The sequence below is a fragment of the Notamacropus eugenii genome, chromosome 6 (assembly GCF_028372415.1).
Source record: "Notamacropus eugenii isolate mMacEug1 chromosome 6, mMacEug1.pri_v2, whole genome shotgun sequence".
In the NCBI taxonomy this organism is placed as follows: domain Eukaryota; kingdom Metazoa; phylum Chordata; class Mammalia; order Diprotodontia; family Macropodidae; genus Notamacropus; species Notamacropus eugenii.
In genome coordinates this window covers 36169242-36193876 of record NC_092877.1, presented here as the reverse complement: position 1 = coordinate 36193876, position 24635 = coordinate 36169242, and the positions used below count along the sequence as shown (strand labels likewise).

Genomic DNA, 24635 nt, shown 5'->3' with positions numbered 1-24635 from the left:
TAAATTTCACCTGATTTGGTCCCACTTTTTGGCCTGGGAAAATCTTTCAACATCTCCAGTTCCTTCCACCAATCATCATGTAGTAGACTCAATCACATCCTCTCTCTCAACAGCCCTAGCCTCCTTCAAATTTTACTCCATAGTGTCCTCTGAAGGTTTTATCATGGAAGAAGGAGAGGGATTAGGTTTGTTCTGCCAGGCCCAAGATGGCAAAATGATCAGTAATGGTGATATTGAGATATGTTCTAAGGTGACACTTCTAAATACTCCCAAACAGAATGGGTTATAGGGAAATGGCAGTGAGTTTCCCATATTGGGAGGTCATCAAGCAAAGACTGGATTGTCACCTACTGAGTATTATGTAGAACCGTTTCTAACCTTACTATTTCATAGTCCTTCAAACTTCTTCACCCCACAAAAGTCAAGCATTTAAAACAGATTTCCGACAGCTTATTTCTCAAGAATGAAAGTTTCAATGCCATGTACCCTGAATACTTGGTAAATATGAACTTGGTGAACTGAATTTTCATCTAGGTATAAAGACCTACCAAGCCATGCTATTCTTAATTCTTAAAGCTCAACCAAGTGATTTACAGAGTATTTCTGTGAAAAGTTAGGGTCTTCTACAATATACAGCTCTGAATCTCTGCCTGAACAAGGCAACAGTGGGGAAAACAGAATAAAAAGACAGAATTCTGTCACAGAATTCGTTGTGAATGGGCTATGGAAGGAAAGGAGGGGACACTACAAACCCAATACCCAAAAACAGAATGCAAAGCAGAGTCTGCATGGCCCCAGAAGAGCTCACCCACATCCTTCCATGCACATCCCTCCCATTCACCAACTCTACCTCACACCCATAATCTGCCTTCCCTCCACAAAGGGCATGCATGTTCTTCTTACTTGGTGAGCTCGTGATCTGAAAGTAGCTGCTTCAGGTGCCGGGAAAGTAACTTCTTCTCCATGCTCAGTCGAACCCAAGCCCTGGCCTTGCCAACATCAGTTTTGATCTCCCCAATGTTCTGGATGTGCCTAGAAGGAAAGCAGATCTGCTTCAGTGATCACCCAACTGAAGGAAGACAGAAGATGCCAGCAGTACCAAGATGAGACCCCTCCCCATTCTTTCAAGTTCCTCTATGTCTGCAGATCAATGAAATATTGCTACAAGAGGCATTAAGTTTGAAAGGCCTCTTCTGCACCCAAGGGACTTATTTCAGAGGCTCAAAGTTACTCCTAAAAGCCAATGCAGGTCTTAGAGTATCCTACTTTCTTATAATACAGCTAAAAGTTTCCTGAAGAAACTTTAAAAGCAAAAACTCCCAACTACCTGAAGAATACTACAAAAGTCTCATTAAAAAAAACGGCAATTGAGAAAATGTCATAGAATTAGTCTGGATCACAAACTGGTCTACAGAATGCTAAGTACTTTACACAGAACCCTTTAGGAATGCAAACAGACCTCATGTCCTGGATGAGAGAGATCCTTAGGGGAGGCATGGCAGAGCTCGCATCAGACTTCCTCCGTTCTGAATCCAATAGTATTCCTAAAAACAAGAAGCTGATTGTGTATTTCCAAAGAGCTTTGAACAGTCACTCACTGATCCAAATGGGGATATGTATAGATAAGTACATGCATGCATAGATACGTCTCACTAGACGCATTTGTATAATTACACACCACCTGGCTACCTCCTAAATGGCTTCCACCTCTGGTCTCTCCCCTCTTCCTAATGTGCAGATCTCCTCATGTCCCTCCCTTCGACCAAACGTAATTAAATCCTTCTTTGGCATTGGAAGTCCTCCACGGTCGGACTCCACCAAACTTTCCATTGTCTTTTCAAGGTCTCCCTCCTCCTCACACATTCTTTGTTCCATCCAAATGGAACTCGCCTCATTCACCAGCCCTGATCTCATGCTGCCTTGCACCCACTTGGGAAGCGCTCACACAGGCAATTCTCCATCCCAAGAATGAGCTCCCTCAGCCAGTTCTGCTTCCTGAAAACTATCTCTGTCTTCAGGGTCCAGCTCACGTGCCCCTTCTCCAAGAAATCTTCCCTCATCCCCTCTCTCCCAGTTACAACTGTCCCCACCAGCCTCAAATTCTCTGAGAGTGTACTTCGTTTGGATGACAAGTCATTTGTCTCCATGCACTCTCTCATACACTTGTGTGCACAGGGCCCCTCCCCTACCCTCCATTAACAATGATGATGACAGCAGCGGCAGCAGTAGTGAGAGCTGCATTCATATACTTTAAAGTTTGCGAAGCACTTGATAAATATTATCTCGTTTGATCCTCCCAACAACCCTGGGAGGCAGATGCTATTATCATCCCCCATTTTACAGAGGAGGAAACTCAGACTAAACGAGGTAAAGTGACTTGCCCAGGGCCACACAGCTGCTACATGTCTGGTGTTCCAGACTCCAGGTCCAGGGCTCTCTCCGCTACACCCCCATGAGGTCAGGGACCAGGCTAGATACTTCCCCCTTGCTTTATCATTAGTATGCCCCATGTGAGCCTGCCAATGTGCTTTACCCCTCTGAGCCTCAGTTTTCCCCTCGGTAAGATGATGGTTAATAAAACTTGCACTGCCTACCTCACAGGGCTGTTGTGACATAACAAAGATAAGATATTTTGTACCTTTAAAGCAGAAACATTAGCCTGCGCTATCCTTAGCCCTCCTCTTATTAATGTACAATAGTAATTACCACCATTATTACTATCTAACAGTTATTATACCAAAATGCTGTTATCATACCAGTAACACTTATATAATAATACTATTAATATTGTTATGACTATTCCATAATCACAGAAAGCACAACGCCATCCCATGCCAGTGAATTCCATTCGTGTGTCCCATGATTCAGCTGGAAGCAATGCCCTGCTGATTTGGAGTGTTTTATGTAAGCGATTCAACCCAAGGAATCAACAAACATTTATCAAACACCTACTCCTATCACAAGCACTGTGCTAGGCCCAGAATGAAACAACCCCCCAGAAGAAGAAGCTAGATTCACAGGATCAGAGGCCTACTACTGGAATGGACCTCATTTTACAGATGAGGAAACGGAGGCCCAGGGAGGTGAGGGGACTTGCCCAACGTCAAGGAGCTAGTAAAGGACAGATTCTTCCCTAGAGAGAAGAAATCCCCTTACCTGAGGTATTCAAGCTTCCTGACGTTAGCTTTCTTTGTCGATTTTCCTGATAATGCAACAGGTGTGACCACAAGGCGGACTTCCCCTGAAGGACAGACAGACGAGAAGAATGGAGACAACAAGTTAGTTTCCAAACTACAAAGAGCAATAAAGGACCAAATCCGAATGCAGAGAACTCGGCTTCCACCCTAATGCTGGCCACGGGAACGGAATCTGAGAGTGCTCTGGCCTCACCATCGTGCACAGGAGGCCGACTGGCTGTGCCACGGTGGGCACACCTTCTGGGCCCCTCCTAACTCTGAAAATCCTATGACTCTGTGAACAATCCAGCAGACGTGACACGAGGCAGTGCTGGCCTTGCCTTTTATTCCTTGGAATGGGAAGAGTTAAGAGAGTCTGGTAAAGGAGCTGCATTTCAAAGTGAGTCATTCCACAGTCTGTCACCCAGGGGACCAGCAGGGTGCAGTGTGAGAGCCCCTACACCCGCACGCATACACGCACACACGCACACACACACTCACACTCTCTCTCTCTCTCTCTCTCTCTCTCTCTCTCTCTCTCTCTCTCTCTCTCTCTCTCTCTCTCTCTCTCTCTCCCCACACACTCCCAATGTGTTTCCACCCTGGGCTATCAGCCACAGACCCAAGATTCTTTTTGACAGCTGCAGAGTGTGACTACTGAAGTATGCAGGGAGTGGAGACTGGGCTGACCTCCCAGGATGTAGCTATAAGGCATATCTAATGCTTTTACTAATCACAGGTTCATAGGAGAAGAAATTTAAGCTGGGACGGGCTACATCTAAACACCTCATCTAATCCAAACCAAAACTTGAGGGGATAAACCCAGGTATCCCATGGGCTCTGAAATTCCAAACCAGTCATAGATTAATCCCACTCAACATGATAGCAACAGGAAGACTTCGGAAGACTTCGGAAGGTAAGAAAATGAGATTCTCCTACAAGATTTAGGCCCTTAAAAAGACTTTCTAGAGGTTAAAAGGTAAGAAAATGAGATTCTCCTACAAGATTTAGGCCCTTAAAAAAATTAAATCTCTGGTCCCACCCTAACCCTAACTCAACTCAAAGCAAACTGTCCATGTTAGTTCAATCCTGGATATTCCCCCAGGCCCACATGTGGTCCCTGGATAGGCACCCGTTAGGTGAAGGGGTTGTACAGCAACAGAGAAGCACACTTTCCACTGCCCAATGGCAGGCACAGTAATAACTCTGACAGAATTCTAGAGGACACATGGCTCCTTGGGGGCTTCCAGAACCAAGCCTCATTTTTCCCATTTTTAAAAGGGGATAATACTTATATTAGTCACCTCATAGAAATGTGGTGAGATCAAATGAGAATGTGAAATCACTGGGCAAACCAAGAAGTGGTGTGTAATCAATGATGACAGCAGCTTTCCCATTTTTCTTCTATTTCTTCAGTGCCTAGCAAGGACATGAAGGTGACTCTAAGCTCTCAGAGATGGTATCAGCAGAGCATAATCTGTGGAAGGCTAAGTTACCCATGCAGCTGGAATATATCAGAGTTGGGACTAGAACCCAGGTCTTTCTGACTCTGAGGATAGCCCTTTATCCATTGCCTCATGCTGCCTCTCAGGAAGAGCCTACTTTTCCTTAAAAGTCCAAATCATCCTCCTCCCTCCTCCAGGAAGCCTTCTCTGACCAGCCACTCTCACTTTCCCACTCTCAAAGCACTTTGTAGCTCTCAAAGTCACTTTAAGCATAAGCATATAGAACAGTCTGCTTCCTTACCTGTTTGACCTGCAGCCCATGGCTCCAGATCCTCTCTAGGAGGTCACAGAGGCTAGCAATCAAGGTGTTCTCCTCCACACCCGTGATGTTGACTTCTCCATGGCCCAGCTCCACGGCTTCTCGGCCCATCTTTTCCACCAGCATCCTCTTGGTCTATAAGGCAGGTGATATCAGAATCAGCAAACCAACTCAACCAAAGGTAAACAGAAATGGTCCTTTACCTAGAGCATCCCAGCATCTGGGAAGGGAAGCACCTGGGACAACACGTACCATCTGTACCCTGGCAAGCACATTATCTATGGAATGAGCTCCAAAAAGTCTGAGTGAGAAGAAAGGTCATTAGCTAATTTCATGTCTTATTCCAATTGACTCTGAGCCAGGCATCAAAAGAACTGGGTTCCAGTGTTGCTTCAACTAATTGGCTGGCTGACCTTGGCCACATGACTGCCCCCATGTCTCCAGGTCCCAGTGAAATAAAGAGACTGGATTAGCCTCATGTCCCACCATCCACAACCTATCTCTAACAGTCTGTAATTTACAAATTCCCTCTCAGAGCTCAAGAAAGTTTCAAATCATAGAGATGCAGGATACCAAAGCTGAAAGGAACTGAAGATCACCTGGTTCACCATTGTCCTCAGAGACAGAATTCCCTGGGACACCCCTAAACTTCTCTGAGGCTGTCATCTACCTTTGGTGTTTTCTTGAACTCTGCGCTCTTTCCACTGCCTGATACCTTCTCGAAGGTTTCATCAGACACACCCTCCAAAGGCAAAGTATTTGGTGTAACAGGTCAAAACTGGGCTAAACCCTTCAATTCTGAGTTCAAGAGCCATAATCCTCTCTAGACCACCTCCTTCAACAGAGAAGTGAGCCACCCAAAGTTACTAACAGCAGTTCCAGGATGCCGCCAAGATAACCTAACTCAAAGGCCAAGATTCCTTCTCCTGCCTCCTTGAGAACATTTTTCATTTTCACAATCATTATCTTCTAAGGTAAATAGAACCAAGTTATTCTTAAAAATGAGTTTATGTAAACCAAAAGTTTAAAAAGTTTTATATGGTTTTGTTAAAGAAGAAGTATAATTTCTTTACAGTTTTAATTTAAAGTCCTAAAGGCAGAGACACAATCCCAGAGTGGGAATTAGAACTTCTAGTGATATGGTATTTTAGGTAAGTTTTATAAACAAGTCCCAATATATCATGCCTAAGTATCTTCTCTTGTCCAAAATTCTAAATGGCCAGGACCAAAGTTAGACCTGAGCTGTTAAAGACAAGACTATGAAATGAGCAAAAATAGGCATCATATTTCTAGAATCCAAAAAAAAAAAAACCATTTCAGAACTAGGAGGGAGAGGTGCTACATGCAAATCAAAAGAACAAAGACTTAATAAAAGCTTGTTATTTCCTGGAAAAGGAGGATTTACTTAAATGAATCTTCGATGGATGAATGAATAAAGGGATGTCACATAATAAAAATGAAAGACATTGGATGGACATACTGGGTTCACACACTGGTCATCTCAAGCTAGGAAAAGAACTAGGAAAAAAGTCTCCTCCATGATGGATGGAGCCTTCTTTGAAAAATGTATGGAAAGACATGGATGAGAACAGCCCAAGATGAGAAGTCATGGGGACTGTGATCTCTCCTTGGCACTCAAAAGTCTTCATAGTCTAGCACCGGCTTATTTGAATGCCAGGCTTATTTCACACTGATGCATTCACAAGCCTCGAAGTGTAGTCAAAGTGACCCCAAAATAAGAATCCAGCCTGCTCCCTCTCGGCCTTTTCATGGGTCTTTCCCCACACTGGCAACACCTCCCTCACCTCTTCTAATCATGTATTTCCTTCAACGCTCAATTTAGATGCCAAGAGAGCATTTTCTCATCACCCTAACACATTCTTCCACCTCAAATGATCTTGGATTAATTTACCTATGCATAAAATAAATGCTCACTGGCCAATACTGTATCTCCCCCCTTCCCCGAAAGGTGTCGTTCTTGAGGCAGGGTCTACTTTCTACATTCCATCTTTGTATCCAGAGTGTGTGGACAGTGCCTTGTCTAGAAGCAGGCATTTCTCACCCCCACTTGTCTAACAGATGCTCGTCTAACTGAACTACATCAGTGAAATGTAATCATAAGCAAGTAAGATGTGGCTCTGGACACCAAAGTCTCATCTCCCTGCTGCACTGTAAAAGTCCATGAGGACAGGGCTAATCATGTCTTATTTACGTTGCACAAGGCCTGGAATACAGTAGGTACTTATTACATGTTGCCCAAAATGAATGTTTCGAATGTTTCTCTCCAAAGCCAACCAGGGAAGACACTGACCGAGTAGGACCAAGTATGGCAGGCAGCTAACACTCAGCTGCCAAACCACACACAAGCGTGCATGTGCACATACACATACGTACACTTGCACACACAACGCACACACGCACACCCCTCCCCTGGACCATACCTTATTGCGACACTCCTTCAGCAAGCCCTCCACAAACTTCCAGTTGGTCTGCGCAATCACTGAGGGCGAAAGGTTGGACAGCTTGGGCTGCCGGATCGTGCTGCCCATGTTCCTGGCTTCCTGGATATACTTCTGCAGAGGTACAGGACACGGGGCAAAGTCAGGATGAGCCTTGCTACAAGGTACATCAATTCAAACTGCAGCCTGCAGGGGGCAGCAGCTCCCCGCCCCCAGCAATCCAGCAAAGGAAGGGAGAGGAGGGGGAAGGGCAGGAAAGCGGGAGGGGTTGGGATCAGGGTTAAAAAAGTTCCTTTTGTGTCAAAAGTGAGTTCTCATCCCTCCTGGCACAGAGGGGTGAGGGGAAGGATTGCTGAGCCAGTTTTCAAACCCTCTGCATCCACTGATCTAGAGAAATGCAGAGATGGAATCTCCTAAGGAGAGAGCTGCATTTCAACCAGGATCCCAAAACACATCAGTATGCCTGCCCAGTCCGAGAACCAGCAGAGCTCACTACAAGGCTGCAGAGATGCCAGGGGCTCCAAAGCTTGTTCCTCCCAAGCCTGGTTACCAGTGAGGCCCTCCCCTTTGGCTGAGGGGCACCCAGCCTGCCTCCCCACCCCGATCCAGTCACACTGGCCTACGTCAGATCAGGCCAGATGCCCCTCCGGCCTCCTGTCAAGTTCCAGTTGTCTAGCCTGGTATTCAAGGTTCTTGACCACCATCTGCTACACCAGCCTTATCTCCTACTAATTCCTTTCTTACCTACTCAGCTGCCCAACTCTGTCCCGTCTGGGCTCAGGACAGAATGTCCTCGGCCCCTCTTCCCTCCCAGACTTTTAAAGCCCAACTTCAATGCCATCACCTCCAGGAACCTGCCACTCTTTGGGGCCCCTGCTGCTCAGGGCCTTTCCCAAACTGGGCCTCACATTGCGTGGCCTTTCTTTACCCACTTCTGAGATAAATGGCACAGTGAGAAGAATGCTAGCCCAGGAGTCAAAGGACCTGAATTCAAAGGCCATCTCTGATGCTTTTACTATATGCATGACCTTGGGCAAGTCACAACCTCCTGGGGTCTTCTAGCTGTCAAATGAGGCCACCCTGTCCAGCTCTAGGTCTAGGAACCACAATGTGGTATGCTAATAGTGGTTTATATTTGTGTCTTATCTCTCTATCAGGTTTTACTCTTCCAAAAGGCAGGAGCTAAGTCTTCTCTAAATCTGATCTCTCCTTTTCTCCCAACCCCAAACACCTCTCAGGTATAGCAGTGTTTTGTGCACAGTGGAATTTAATCTATACCGCCCCCCCTTTTATCTCTCTCCTACTGTACCAGGAGGAGCTGGGTGCTGAGATGAATAATTCATTTAAAACAAATAATGTTCAGGAGGAATCAGGCGCTTCAGATAAGTCAGAGCAAATCCCTCAAAGATATAAAAACACTACCCTACCATTTCACAAAGCGCTCACACGTGTCAGAATCTTTCCATGCCCCTTGGAACATTTCTGTGAATTCCACACAGCCACCCCCAAACCAGACCCTTCATAGGACTGAGATGAGGGAGGCAAGGGGAAGGATTTCAGGTTAGAAGCAGCAGCCTTGGCCACATCAGGTGGATGAAGTCAAGATGTTTCAGCAGCTTCCCCTAAAGGTGATCAACAGCTTCTTCCACTCTTATTCAAGTCTTCTGCACAGACCCCTGTCGATTCATCAGCAAAACCAGTCTAGGTCCCTGTTCTGGAAGACTGCTCAGCCTCTTTCCCTTGCCACTAACCATGTCAGGGCCGCCAAGTTCAGATAAGGAAAGAATCCTCATGTTGACTCTACTCTAAAGAAGTCCTTGTACTGGGAACTTCAGGATAGAAAGACATCCCATCAATAGGAAGGTCAGAGGGGCCCAAGTGATCAAGGGATGACAAGGAGAGGAAGGGAGAGAGGGAGAGAGAGAGGGAGAGACAGAGAGAGACAGAAAGACAGAGAGGCCCAAGAGCCCAATTCATGAGGGCGACTGCTTTAACATGCTAAAAAAAGAACTTTTTTAGTCTGCACTGAAGGACTGAACCATTAACGGTATTGCCATCCTCCCAGGCACTTGGATAGACACCGTAGGGCCATCTTTGACTCAGACTGTAGAAAGAAACCTTCTGGGAGTACACACATCTGCCACATTTATAGATAAGGCAACAAAACCCCAGAGAGGAAGCAACTTGCTCAAGGCCACCAGAGCAGGCAGGAGGCAAGGAATCAGTTAGAAAAATTATAACAGTCACTGAACCCCCCAAATAAAAAAGGATGATCTAACCCCAACCCTTTATGTTAAGATAGTAATAGCTAATACTTTTAAGTGCTTACATCTATCATCTCATGACTCTCACAACAATCCTGTGATTTTACTGATGAAGAAATAGAGACTGAAAGCGGTTACCCAACTTGCCCAGGGTCACATAGCTAGTAACTGTCTGGGGCAGGCTTTGATGTAAGGTTTTCCCGACTCCACATCTAGCAGTCTCTCCAGTATGTCACCGAAAAGGAAACTAAAACCCAGAGATTAAATTGTCCAACATCAGTCAACTGAGTGTTACAACTTTCAGAATTTTATCTTCAACTATATTGACAAAATTAAGAAGATTATTTTTCATTAAGAAAATGTTGTTAAGTCATCTAGTCCAGCTGTCCCCTCTAAAGATGAGGAAACTGAGGCACAGAGAATTTAAAAGACTTGACTCTGCCCCACCTGCCACCCCAGTTACACAGCAAGCAAATAGCAAGGCTGAGACTCAGACCCCAGACCTCCTGACTGGTTGGTCAGGTCTCTTTCTGCACACCACAAGTCAACTGGTCTTATTCAACCACCAAGAAATATGTGATCCAAGGCTTCTTTTTGTTTAAAGTCAACAATGACTGGCATTATGGTGGAGTTGAGAGAGGGCCACCTTTGGAATGAGGAAGACCCGAGTTTAAGTAATGATTCTGCCACAGAGTAACTGAGAATCTGTCAGTGATCCAGGAAATTCTCTGAACAAGTAAGATATTTGTAAAGCACTTAGCAGAGTGCCTAGCACATAGTAGGTGCTTAATAAATGCTTGTTTTCGCTGATGACTCAGTTACAAACAAGTTGTAGATTTATATTGGTGGAGGGATTTTCATATCAGGAGTTCCCCATACCTATGAAATCAGAGGTGTAAGTTTATAATCACTACCTATAACTTTATTCCACCAGGCTGGGAAAATGACTAGTATAAATGACATTTTTCTTTTAATCAGACTAATGAAAAACAATCTTGATGAAGTATAATGCTAAGCTACAAATGTTTCCATTCCTTTCTTCCCCAAAACATGATGTGACTAAAGCAAAATGTTTCTTCTTTGTTCTTTCTTCTAAAACAGATTTTTCTGTACTACATACAAGTTTCTGGTGAAGATCTATCTGTACTGAATTGAATGAAGAGGACTGTTTCCTGAATCAGGATTGTTAGGAATAAAATTTTCTGGAAGGAATGACAAAGCCTCCCAAGGTAGATGAGACAAGCTCATTTATTCTACAATTCTTCCAAGTAGTGGGTATGCTGCCTGAACAGCAACACAACACAAAAGTGAAAACGAGGTGTTTAAATCCCTGTCCTGAAACTCAAAGTCCCTCCCTCCTTTCCTCATTGGCTGAGTACTCTGAGGTGTACAATTTCTGGGGTCTGCCTATCTGCCTGCTTCATGTTCCCCCTTGACGTGTTCCTTACACACACACACACACACACACACACACACACACACACACACACATGCATTAAAATAAACCTTAACTCCTCCCAAGAAAGAGAAGTTAATATTTAGAAAGCAATTAAGCATGGGTACTTAAAGCTGTCTCAGTTTTGTTACATTTAGTTAATGTTAAATTGTTCTATTCTTATAAAATCAGAATTGGAACCCTGGTCAATTTTTCACATTCAAGAAACTCACACTGGAATACATTAATCAATTATTCATTCCCCATCAGGAGGATAAGATTCCACTGAGGAAAAATCCATACATAAACACGCTGAGTAATCAATTTTAACACAGTACAGAACAAGTCCTAAAACAATTTCAACTGCTGGTCATGTTATGCTTCTTTTAAGGCACTTACAAGGTAGGCCACAAGTCATTCTTCTCTTAACATTAAATGTGAGAAATGTAAAGGTAACAAAACTGAGACAGGTATGATACCAACTAAGTAACAGAATATCCTGGTTCCACAAGGCTTTGACCTAATTATCTCCAAACCATTAGGAAGAATTAAAAGACCCTAACTTATACGGGAATCTGTATACTAGTGACAGATGTCACAGCCGAGTAGCTAGCTGTTATTTGGGCTAAAATTCTAGGCCAAAATAGCTCAATCTTATAGTTACATCTTACTATGGTAACCTCAGTTGCTCCAGTATCAGTCTACCATTTAACAGATGTTATTGTGCTTCTAGGCACAAGTTACGTAGACTGCCAACTGCATTGAGCCAGGCTTAAAGTCTGCCAGCTGGGGAAATTGAGTCAGGAGAACCCTACCTCAGCTCATGCAGAATAGTTGTTCTCCCAACCTTCCCATGAGATCACCATCTGCATTTCATATCCCTCAGGGTTGCTGGCATCATGGATCAATGGCTCAATAGCATTTCTTGATATCCATACCTGAAGTCAGACTCCGAATAACAATTAGCAGCCTCATAAGGTCTTGAATAGCAAGTTTCAATAATCACTTTAATCTCATATTGGTTAGGGAACATCTTTAAAGTAAGCCTGAAGTATTTTGCATGCATTTCTCATAAGATACTGTTCTAATACATTTGCACCTGTTTCTCAAGCTTATTTATCCTTCTCTACCCATACTCAATCTGAAAGAATGAGATACTTCAGGAATTGAATTCATAGCCAGACTCAGGAACAGTCAGGTGGGAAACATTTCTTTTCAAAAGAACACAATGGGGAAACTGAGCCAGAAGGATCCCATCACAGGTTGAGGCTAGGACTGTCCCTTTAGCTTTTTCCCAGATGCAGACCTCCACCAGCAACAGTCACATTTTCTCTGAGTGGCTAATGGTATTTCCTCCAGATGGTGGGTTACTGATTACTGACTGATGAACTGATGAATTTTCATGATCCACTGGAGAGCTAAGAACACAATTCCTTATAGCCCCATGAGCTTTTACCTCAGATGGCAAGTTTCACTAATCAAAACTTTACCAGGACTCCTTATCTCAAATTTTAAATTTATCCTAAAAGCCAATCATTAGAGATCATTTCTATATACTTGCAAATTTTCAGTCAACCAAGTTTCTTGTTTAGGAACTCCATATATGAAAGTTTACCACTTTGAAACTTGAAACAAACCTACTGCCAATCAGGTGACTTCAATTTTGCTGAATACATTTCTAAATTATTCTACACAGAGCATCAGCATCTCATAATTAAGATGTTAAGCCTACAACTTTAAGAGAACAAGCTTACCCAAGATTTGAGGCCAGCTGGTTTCTAACCCCATGCCGCTTGAGTAATACTTCCAGGCTTTCCAGCCCCAGGGGCCCAGGGTCATTACCAGTGCAGTTTTTTACTGTGGCTGTTGCCAGTAAAGGTACTGCTGGCTCTGGGAATTGTAGTAATACCAATGTGAAAGGTGAGAAGCCAGGCTGATGTGACCTCCCCAGGCCATACACTTTAAGCCCTGTTGAATAGCTCACCAGGACAGGGAAAGGGTGAAAATCTCTCTTCCACTCAGATCTGAGATGAGAGGGGTTAACAGAAAAACCCAGGGGCTATTTGCAGTCATACTAAGGGAAAGGAGAAGGGTTAAAGTCTCCTCCCCTTATCTTGAAGTACTGCAGAAACCTTTGTAACAAGCGTAACTCTCACAACTATCAGGATCTCACTCAGAAAACTGCCTGTAGGTTTGGACATAATTTGTTATCGATATCAAATTACTACAATTAACTAGATTAATTCCTAACTGCCACAAAATTACTAAATTCTCTGGTCACAAAGCCTCTTGCACATAACTGACAAAAATTACAAGAGGAGATTTTACAATACTTGATTTAAACAATAACTTAAATTACAGTACTTTCAAAAACACATGGTCAAACAGAATGACTTAACAGCTTCCTAATCCATTCAAAACAGTAGAGCACATATCTCCAAACCCTTTCGTTTTCTTTTCTACCTTCCCTATTTCACTCAAACTTTTCTCTCTCCTAATCTCTCAAACTCATGCTGCCTCCATTTTCCTTTACATTCCAAATGAAGAAAAATCATACCCCAGTTTTTCCTGCTTTTCTGTACCTTTTACAAATTAAGAGGGCCGCACTTCCCCACAGTTCCTGCAAAGAGTTTTTAATTATGCATTTTAAATAAACCACTGAAATCCTAAAACGATCACTTTTTAAAAGATTGAAACACCTCTTGTTTTTGCAAAGACAGTTCCCTAGATTTAAGTTTGAACACAAAGCACAAACTTTAGCTTTTAGGATCTAATTAAATTTAAATTCAAACACCTCAGTTTTCTTTTCCCTTCGGCCCTTGCTTCCTGCTTGAGTTCAGATTCTTTATCAATTCTAAAATCTGTTAGCTCCACCTCCAACCTCTGAAGAGTCTCACCCTCCTAGAAGTTTGTGCAGCCAGCTGCATTTTAAATTTACAGGGTGTCAGATTAAAACACAGACACTCGCATCACAAAACATAAAACATAAAACATTTCACAAACACACACAGAGACACTTGGTTTTTAAGAGATAAGCCAAATTAGAATTAAGACCAGCCAAAAGAACAAACAAAAACCCCCCAAAACTCAGTTTTTTATTCTGACTTCTACCCAGTTTCAAAAGGAGATCCTTCTCAGACCCTTCTAGATCTCAGCCCCCCCCCCCCCCCTTTCCAACAAGAGGCATAATCACTCTCCCTCTTGACTGAGGGATTTCTTCTCTTTAATACCTGACAAATCCAATCCTCACTGGCCCCATCCATACTTGGGCCAAAATACTGCTGGAGTCTGGAGGCATGATGCTCTCCTTGGACCAAATAACACAACAAAACTTCATCCTCCTGTTTCTTATTCTTATCCTTTTGTACATGTATTTTCATTCCAGTTTCCCAGCATTCTCTCTAAGGGACTGTTCAGAGGAATGCTACCAGGGGGGTCCCCCTTCTGTCCCCCTTCCAGATGCCTTAGTTTCCTGAGTCTCTTTATTTCCCATTCTGCCTGTCTACATGTTGCAGTCCTACTTATAGTCCTTTGGGCAAAATGTCCCTACTAACAAGGCAATATTCAGAAGTTCAATCTTTCTTACCTTGCCCTGTGCACAGACTTGAGTCGTAGCCTCAGTTTCCCTCTTATTTTCCCAGATGCATCATTCTACCTCGCTCCAAAAGTGAAGGCTCAGGTCTGGGCAGTCAGGAGGGAGGACACTCACCAACGATCCACAAAGCCACCCAACTGGGGGTTGGGGGGGTTTGCACTTCTCTGACCTTTGGTGGTGGTTGTTCTCCTCCTGATGCTTCCAGGGTCCCAGGCGAGCCCCTAATTGTTAGGAATAAAATTTTCCGAAGGGATGACAAAGACTCCCAAGGTAGATGAGGCAAGCTCATTCTACAGCTCTTGCAAGATGTGAGCATGCTGCCTGAACAGCAACCCAAAAAAACACAAAAGTGAAAGCTAGCTGCTTAAATCCCTGCCAGAAACTCAAAGTCCCTCCTTCATTTTCTCACTGGCTGAGTACTGTGAGGTATACAACTTCCAGGTCCGCCTACTTCATGTTTCCCCCTTGATGTGTTCCCACATACACACATATATCCGCACAGATCACATGTGCATTAAAATGAACCTTAGCTCCTCCCAGGGAGGAGAAGTTAACGTTTATGAAGCAACTAAACGTGCATACTTAAAGCCTCACTGACCCAGTTACCCTATCTTAACCTCAAACCTGGTTGAGACTGGTTTCGGATGATTGGTTTCCTGTTTTCCCCCTTGTTTTGAGAATTGTTTTTGCAGAGAAGCATGAAAAAAATCCCCTTTCCTTCATCTGTGTGGAAACATAAACTCACAAGGATCCTGCCACACTTCTTGGAAGTGACCCTCAAAGAAGCCAAAAGACCCTGTCCAGAAAAATAAAAAGATGAGGTAGAAGGGGAAAGGCATAGACAAGGATATATTCTAAGGAATAACTGTTTTCCAATAGAAGAAAAGATAATTAAGTATAAACCCCCAACTGCAAAACTTAGATGTTAACTGGGTCATGAAATTTAGGCAGGATGCCCAGATCCTTTCACCAAAAAAAAAAAAAAATGGTGAGGACTTAAACTGGTTCCATAGTATTCCAAAGCAACTAAAAAGAAGCATGTAATGGTTAAAAGGAAAAAGACAGAACCTGCAGCTGCACTGATATAGTCCCTACATCTTCAGATAAAGAAGCTACCAATGAAGGTGATACATAATCCCTCTTCCTCTCAATGAAGAAACCCCTCCACCAATTCAACAATTCAAGTTTTCATCTTTTGTGTAACTGACAGTTGAAGAGAGTTGCCTACAGCCTTGGAGGGATTAAAAAAGTTTTCCAAGGGTCACACAGCCAGTAAGACTCAGTAGTGGGATTTGAACCCAGGTTTTCCTGTCTCTAAGGCTAGTTCTCCACCCACTATACCACCATGCCTCTCAGGAGAAGTTAGCTTCCGGACACAGTAGGAATTTTCACAAATGGTTCCATCATCAGCTTCATAGGAAAACATCAGAAAGCCATGGGATGACCAAAGAAATTGAGGTGCAAGAATATAATAGGAAGAACTGTATGAACCGACGTAGAAGGAAGTCATCAGAACCAGGAGAATAATGTGCTCAGTGACTACAACTGAGTATCATGAAATCCATGAAATACTATGAAACTGGGTATCTTTCAGTTATGACAACCCAGCTAGGCCATGGAGAAGAGGTAAGAAACATACACTGATCCTCTCATTGGAGAGGCGGGGGAAGATGGGAATAGGATGTTATGGCCACAGGTGGGATGCAAACTCAGGTCTTTATGGCTCTCAAAGAATTCGATTAAAACATCCAAGACTGATGCTATCCACCACATTGAGCTGCCTCTCAAGATAAATATCAACCAAAGAAGCTAAAGCAATTTCAGACTGCCTTTAGGGATCTGTGGCATCTAGGAGATGAGAGTGAAGTAACTGTCTCTCTGTCCTTTGCCCCACCTAGACCACATCTTGAGTATTCTACTAGGTTCTGACATCATATAGCAAGCAGGAGATTAACAAACTGAAGAGCATCCAAAAGAGGGTGATGAGAATGATGAGGGGCCTCAAGACCATGTCATAAGGAGACTGGTCGAGAGGAATGAATATGTAAGGCCTGGGGAAGAAGACACTTGGAGGAAGCAGGAAGGGAAGTATGATGGCTTTCTTTAAGTCTGGAAAAACTTGCTAACAATTAGTGCTACCTAAAATGAAATGGGGCATCTCAGAATACAGTGGTCTTCAAGCAAATGCTGGATGATTATTTGTCAGGGTATTCTAGTGGGTGGATGAACCTTTGTACAGTGTGGAAGCAAAATATCAAGGTCTCCAATCACAGAGAGACGAAATTAAGCAATAAATTACATAAAACCAGAAACTTACTAGTCCTCTAATGTTTAAGCTGGTAAAACAAAATAATGTGTGTAAATTGTAGCTACATTATAAGGTATCAGAAGACATTACCGTGTGTGTGTGTGTGTGTGTGTGTGTGTGTGTGTGTGAGAGAGAGAGAGAGAGAGAGAGAGAAGACAGAATTTAGTTTATTCTCATAAGACTATTAGTTTGAATCTTTGTGATTTGTGTTACTTTTCATTCTGGAAGTCCTTAAAGCCTATTAATAAAATGAAAATACAAACAATAATACTGAATAATGATAAGTGTGATGTTAATGATATAATAAAATTTATACTGCTTGACTAATACCAAATAATAACACTCATGAATAAGTACCATAAGGTGTAACTTTGATTATTTTCCTTTCCTGTTTGATAAACTGTCACTCCCACGCTGTAACTTGAATGTAAAACTCTACAGCATAAGGTGCTTTCTAGAGGATTTTTCATAGAATACATTAAGACCCAGACTTTAAGGACACTTGGTTGATGGAAAGAAATGTCTATGTAAGACAACCATGCTCCAAACAGCTGTTAGATATCTAGTAAAAAGACTTTCTAATAGATCTCACCACTAATTGAACACAGAGTTTCACTCGAGTTTATTCGCTTCAACCACAAGGGCAGTTGGAACTTGATCAGCTCATAGTTCCCTTCCCACCCTAGAGACTGGACTCAACAGTGCAAAGACCTTGGTCCCAATTCCACTGCTTATTAACAGTGCCATCTGCATTAAATCTTCTTGCTTCCCAACCTCTCTTACTCTCCTTCTATGTAAAATGGAGGTAAATAGTATTTACCCTGCCTGTCTTGTAAGGTCACAGTAAGCAAAGTTCTCTGCAGATATTGGCGCCACTGGAGCCCCTCTCTGCTAGTCTGTCCCATGTGGCTCTCACCTCCCTCTGGTCATTATCCAGGCGTAAGTGTTCAGTGTGCTGCTTCTGTCTGTCCTTCCGCCTCCACTGGGCAGGCGCATTCCTCTTGGTCCACCTGTCGGAAACAAGGTGGTAAGTAGTGAGAAGCCTGTAAGCTGGATTGAAGGGCTGGGGGGTTGTGGTAGGGAGGGGAGAGCAGAACCGCACACATGTGCAAAGGGCATCATTGCTCTGGGAAAAGAGAGACCACGGACCAAGGACTGAACTAGGGGGTGGCCTCCTAGGAAAGATATACCATCTCTGCTGATATCTGCTCTGGACAGAGGGTCTGGATCATCTGGGCCTGCAAAGACTTTCCCCAGCCCTTTTCCATTTCCAACCAATGAGACAAATGACACAACTCACTGCTATAAGCATTGTGAGAAGAATGCAACAGTTCTGCCAAGAAGTCTAAGTTTCACGTCATCTGGTCTTACAGCTCATCGGGGTCTAAAGGTCCTGGCTAAACTAAAACATTAGAACAGCAATGGGGAACACTCTAGCGTCACAGATATCTTTACCTTTTTGGGGTCACTAGCACCTTTGGCAATCATGAGTCCCTTCTTGGAATGATGTTTTTATATGCATATGATAAAATATACAGAATTACAAGGGAAATCAATTATATTGAAATAAGGTTATCAAAAAATTCACTGATCCTGCTCTAGCATTAACTTTTCTTTGCCCTGCCAGGGGAATGAACAGGGCCTTCCTTATCTTTAGGTTACCTAACTTAGAGACCTTCAGGGAATTCAAAGTCATGATGCTATATGACCACCTACCCCAACCCTCCCCAGCACAAACAACCTTGATTTCCAGCATGCTTGGCACAGACAGTCTCCAGGATTACTCACTTGTTGCTGGCTGGCCCAGTTGAAAGCACATCGGCCTGCAGTTTGGGGAAGAATCCTGGCTCATACTTCCCCTGCCCAATCTTCATGTCCAGTAAGTGGGGGTGAATAGCAGTGTGGTCAATTTTTGCCAGTCTCAGCTCAATCGCTTTCTCTGCAGGGGACACAGACAAGAACAAAAACAAATGGGCGAGGCCCTTCTCAACATCTGGCCTATCTTAAAAGCTGCAGAATGGCAACTTTAGGCCTATGTGATACTAAACATACTAACTCATTTAATCCTAGGCAAAGGACTCTCAGAAACAAAAACCATACCAGAGTCTAACATTCCCTTACAACTCTAACTAAGCTACCTTTTCCTACTGTTAAGTATAAATGTGGATCAGGTGTAGGGGTATACATATTGTGGGTAAGTGGGGGGGGGGGGGGGGATGTATATGTGTGGAGGAACATATGATATATGTAAGAGGCATATTTGGAGGGTATGGGGGGTGCATATAGAGGATTACTGTATATAGACTGTGTATGGTGGTCATATGTACATAATATAGATTATATGGGTGTGAATGGGTATATATATGGAGGGGAGGATCCATCCCTATCATTTTATAGATTAGGAAATTGAGGCCCAGAGAGGTTAATGATTTGCCTAGGGTCACACAGTATCAAGCATCTGCAGGGGAGCAGGGCTCTTCTCCAACCAGCAAAGGCGACTGTGTATGTGCGGTGGAGTGTGGCCAGCTGCTCCCACTAGTCAACCCTCTCTAAAGATCACGACCTCAGAGCTCAAATATCTAAGGTGGGCACCAAGTGCCATCTCACTGTTCATCCCCAGAAGCCCAGACACAGTTCCAGACACCTTTGTATCCTAAATGCCACAACCAGACCTGTCCCTATGGCCTGCAAATGGTTTAGATAATGATGTGGTTTGTCCACATTTTAGCCCAAGTGAAAGGAGGTGGATTCAAAGTCCAGCTCTGTCACTTACTGTGTGACCTGGAACCAGTCACAGCCTCTCTCAGCCTTAGCTTCTGTTTCTGCCACACTAGATGACCTCAAAGGCCCTTCTGGATTTGCACCTATGACCCTAGATACTCACAAGCATGGGGATATTAGACAGTGTTTTTGATCACTGTACATGATGATCTACCAGAAACACCAAGGATGCCTACACAGGACATGAAAACTCCCAATGAGTCAGCCTCAGCACATCATCGGGGATCTGAATCCTGACATTCTTCCAAGCCATTATGGGTCTCGTGTTAAAAACAGTAAGCTCACCAAGGTTAAATGTCCTCAGGATTTTGTTGAGAACTGCCATCTCAATGAAAGGCCTGGAATAGTAGCTAAAAGTTGAGGAGAGAGTACTAGAGAAATGCACGAAGGGGACATGACAAGTAGGTCATCTGAGGCACTGGGAGACTGTGACAGTCGAGCTGGTCTCTGACAGGTCAGAGAGATGGGGAAGAGGAAGCCTGAGCCAGGTGGAGCTACATCACCTAGGGGAACCTCTCACCTGCTTCATCCACAGTGGTGCACTTCTGGTACATGGATGTTCGCAGGGTCGGCGTCCTCACATTCAATAACCTTATTTTGTCCACTCGAGTATCAAACACCCTCAGAATAGGGTCTTTGTCATCATCATCATGACACATGATCTTATTGTCAACAAACGATGCGAACATCTGGGTCTCCAGGAATCTTGAGAGGAAGGGCAGATAGGGTTCAGGCTGGTCTGATAAAAAAGAGGCCTTTGGGACCCACAGAAAAGGGAAACAAGACAGAGAAGAGAGAGATGGAGATAGCACTTTAGCCATGAGCAGTAACAGCAAAATATACCAGGCCATTTCACCCAAGAGGACTGAGGATCTAAGATTTCACTGGGCTTCCCACTTGCCCATCAGAGAACAGATTTACTCTTTTTGGTGTCTATATCCAAGAAAAACCCATTATACATCACAAGTCCCTGACCTTTAGACCAACTGAAAGTTCCTACCTACTTACATATCTGTGACCAGAGAAACAGGAATTATGAGAGTTTTTAGGCATGCTGGTCCTGGCTGGCCAGATGATCTAGGAAGAAATCAAATCTCCCAACTGAATAGTCTATACCAAGTATAGGAAAACTTGTGGCCTTTAGGACACTTGTGGCTGTCTAGGTCCTCAAGTGTGGCCCTTTGACTGAATCTAAACTTCACAGAACAAATCTCCTTAATAAAAAGATTTGTTCTCTAAAACTTGGACTCAGTCAAAAGGCCACACTCAAGGACCTAGAAGGTCACATATGGCCTCAAGGCCACAGGTTCTTTACTCCTGGTCTATATTAACTCCTCCACAGAAAAGACAGGAAGAGGTCATACAGCTACCATGTCAGTTCAGCCCCTCGTGACTTCTCACCTAGACTATTGTGACAGCCTCCTGGAAGATGTCCCAATCTTGTCTTTCCTGCTCCAGTCTACCCTACACACTGCTGACATTAGATCTGACTATGTGACTCCCAAACTCAACAACCCCCAGGGGCTTCCCAGTACCTCCAGAATCAAATATAAACTCTTCCAGGAAGCTTGGCCATCTTCATCTCTCTGCTTTCTCACTGGTCATCCTTTGTGGATGGAATATACTACCCCCCTGCCTCTGCCTCACAAAGTTCTTACTTCCTTTAAGAGGCAAGTGAGATGCCACCTTCTGCATGAAGTCTTCTGTTCTTCCCCAGTTAGTATGCCCTCCTTCCCAACTATCTTGTATTTAACTACTTTGTATATTTATGTGTGCATGTATGTGTATATATAGACACGTGTATTTATTAACATACAGAGAGAGAGGTCACATGTATGTGTTTTCTCCTTCATTAGGATATATGCTCATTGTGAGTACAGACTAGTTCATTCTCTGTCCTTTTATCTCTGGCACCTAACAAAGTGCCTGGTGTTTAATAAATGCTTGATTCTTCCCTCTGCATCAGCTGCCCTGCCTAGCTTCAACACCACAGAACAAGACGTTCCCGCTCGACGCACCCCTTAGTGCCCCAGCTGGCTCTCTTGGCTTTTTGTGTGTCATTATCTTTAGATCATAAGATTACTGAGGGCTGGAATGTAGCTCAGCAGCTCTTAGCACAGTGCCTGCCATGCTGTAGGCTAGGCACTTAATAAATGTTTACTGAGTTGGATTGGACTGACTGGTGGTTTGGAACTGCCTATGTCAACTAATGTTTCAATGGACAAGACTTTAAGGTTTGACCAACACATCAGTAAGGGCATGAATGCTGGCTTTCAGAGTATAGATGTTTTCAAAGAACTACTAAGACAAATGGTATATCTTAGAGTTCCCTCAAGTCAGAGCCAACCCCCTCCTTTACCAGGCTCCACTGAACTGCCATTCTCAAAGAGACCGCCATGACACCTACGGACCACCATTCTCAAAGAGGCCCCCATGACACTTACGGACCACCATTCTCAAAGAGGCCACCATGACACCTATGGACCACCATTCTCAAAGAGGCCGCCATGACACCTAGGGCTGCTTTTCACACTCACTTTATCAAAGTTCTGCATCTGCTCCCTGTTGGTGAACCAGGACTCCTTATCCTGGCTGGGCTGGATGACAAACACTTCGTAGTCAGCAAACATCTGGGTGAAGCGGTTGGCAAAGACTTCTCGGATCTGAATGTTTAGCTGGTAAACCCTGAGCTCCTCTTCTTCACACTGAACTTTGAGATCTTTATTGCTGCTGTTCTCTTCACGCATATCCAGCTGTGGAAAAGAAACAACAGCTAGAAAAAGAATTCTTCTTTTCCTCTCCTTCCCAAAATGAGAAGAGATCACTCTCTTTGTGATTCCTGAGAGGAATCAGGGGGTCACAGTAGATGCACTGAGCACCCCCAACATAAGCCAGGAAACCAGGATTTATTAGCAGAAAGAGAAAACAGAGCAGGGATGGATGTGATGACTAAATGCAGAGCCTTGCAGACAATGAGTCTGTTCAGTCCACTTAATCTCACTCTAATGGCTCACTCAAACCCAATGGGGGAGAGAAAAAAACGAAGTTCTCTGCTACTCAAATTTGCTGGAAGGCAGGCAGTAACAGTTAAATCAATCTACATTCAAGCTCTATGCGTTGAAGAGGAAAGTGCCCTGGATTTTAGAACTGAAGTCTGGTTTCAAATCCCTGCTAATTGCTTTCAGTATATTCTTGGGCAGGTGACTTAACTTCTCTGGCCTCAGTTTCCTCACCTATTAAAAATGGAGGGGGAGGGAGAGGATCAGACAGCATTTGGGGTATCTTTCCAGGACTAGCACTATGATCCCATAATCCTGAACTGATTAAGAGATAACCAAGACGATGATTACAAAAATGAACAGAAAAATAACCCAAAAGATAACAGAGCCAGTCTTGACTCCAGAGAGATAATGATGAGGAAAGGCAACCTACTCTAAAGCGGGGGGGGCCGCAGGGCTGAGCCAGGAGCAGACTGAGACTCACACTGCCAGACATAATTAATGTGCTGGGTTGGTTTGCTAACTGTACTTCCTTGTCATGAGAAGATTCTAATAGGGGAGGAGGGGTATGCATTGGAAAATGATGTGATTAAAATTACAATTTTAAAAACACATTTAAAAAAAAAAAAAAAAAGGTAGAGCCCGATGTGGGGAGGGCCAGAGGCCAAATTCAAACCCCAGTAGCAATGACATCATCTGTCTCAAGCTGGAAAGGACCTTAGCACACCTTGTCAAATATCCCATTTTAAAGGTGGAGAAACTGAGGCTCCAAAGGGAAAGAATCTGCCCATCCTGATTTCTGTCAATTGCCACTGAAAACAAAAACAAGACAACTTCCCAATGGCACTTTCATTCCAAGATACTTTTTGTAAAGTAGAAAAATAAAAAAACTCACAAGGTACAACATTTCCACAGCACAAAAAAATTAAGGTCACCGGGTAAGAATTGATTTTTGCCTCAGGCAGGAGTCAAGATCTATCCCCTTCATCTCCAAACAGAAGTCCAAGAGGCTCAGTGGAGAGGGGAGGTCCCCAAGGACAGATGCAGAAACTCACAGATGACTTTCCAGGAGCAAACACTGCTGCCAGAGCACCTGACAATCCCTAAGTATCCCTGTGGCTTTAGCTATTCTGGCTGCCAGTCACCTTTGAAAAAATGGTTAAATGATCCTTTTTTTTATTTGTCACTATCACTTCCTAATGACTCCTCCCCTCTCCTCTACCCCCAAATCCTCCCTTGTGTAAGTGCAGTCAAGCAAAAATCAAGGGATTGGTTATGACTGAAAATGTATGCCTCCTTGTATACTTAGAGTCCACCACATCCCTACGAGGAGGCAAGATTGTCGGCTGCCTTCAACTGGTTGCTGTCAAACATCTAAAGTAGGGAGAGCCATTAGGAAATGCCTGGACTGATGCTAGCGTACAGATGTCATGGAATGCCACCACATTGCGAGAAATGATGGGAGGACTATTTCAGAGGAACCATGGAAGACTTGTAGGAACTGATGCAGGGGGAGGGAGTAGAATCAGGGTGACAATTCATATAATCCATAACATTTTATAGACAAATAACTCTCAAAGACTTGAAAACTCTGATTAGTGAAATGACCGACCATATGTCCAGAGGCCCAATGATAAAGCATAATTACCCACCTCCTAGCAGGAAGGGATGGACTTCAGGTGCCAAATGAGACAATATTTTTTTGAACAAGGACAATGCAAGATCTTGTTTTGCTTGACAATGCATATTTACTTCAAAGGTTTGTTTTTTTCCAATTCAGGGAAGAAAGAGGGAGATGCAAGAGATTTTGGATAATTAAAAAGATTACAAAAGGAGGAAAAAAGCAGGGTGAGG

At 43.6% G+C, this 24635-nt stretch overlaps 1 protein-coding gene across 3 annotated transcripts in view; it reads right to left on the bottom strand.

The window, feature by feature from the left end:
- Positions 1-24635, bottom strand: part of DENND5A (DENN domain containing 5A) — a 96725-nt gene that overhangs the window by 11590 nt on the left and 60500 nt on the right. For all 3 annotated transcript variants that reach the window (XM_072619475.1, XM_072619477.1, XM_072619476.1), the window contains exons 7-15: positions 22320-22535; positions 20303-20537; positions 18790-18940; positions 17918-18011; positions 7382-7513; positions 4923-5075; positions 3157-3241; positions 1460-1544; positions 904-1032 (exon numbers count right to left, since the gene is read on the bottom strand). In XM_072619475.1, the coding sequence (XP_072475576.1) occupies positions 904-1032; positions 1460-1544; positions 3157-3241; positions 4923-5075; positions 7382-7513; positions 17918-18011; positions 18790-18940; positions 20303-20537; positions 22320-22535 (1280 nt within the window). The remainder of the gene's footprint in view (positions 1-903; positions 1033-1459; positions 1545-3156; positions 3242-4922; positions 5076-7381; positions 7514-17917; positions 18012-18789; positions 18941-20302; positions 20538-22319; positions 22536-24635) is intronic.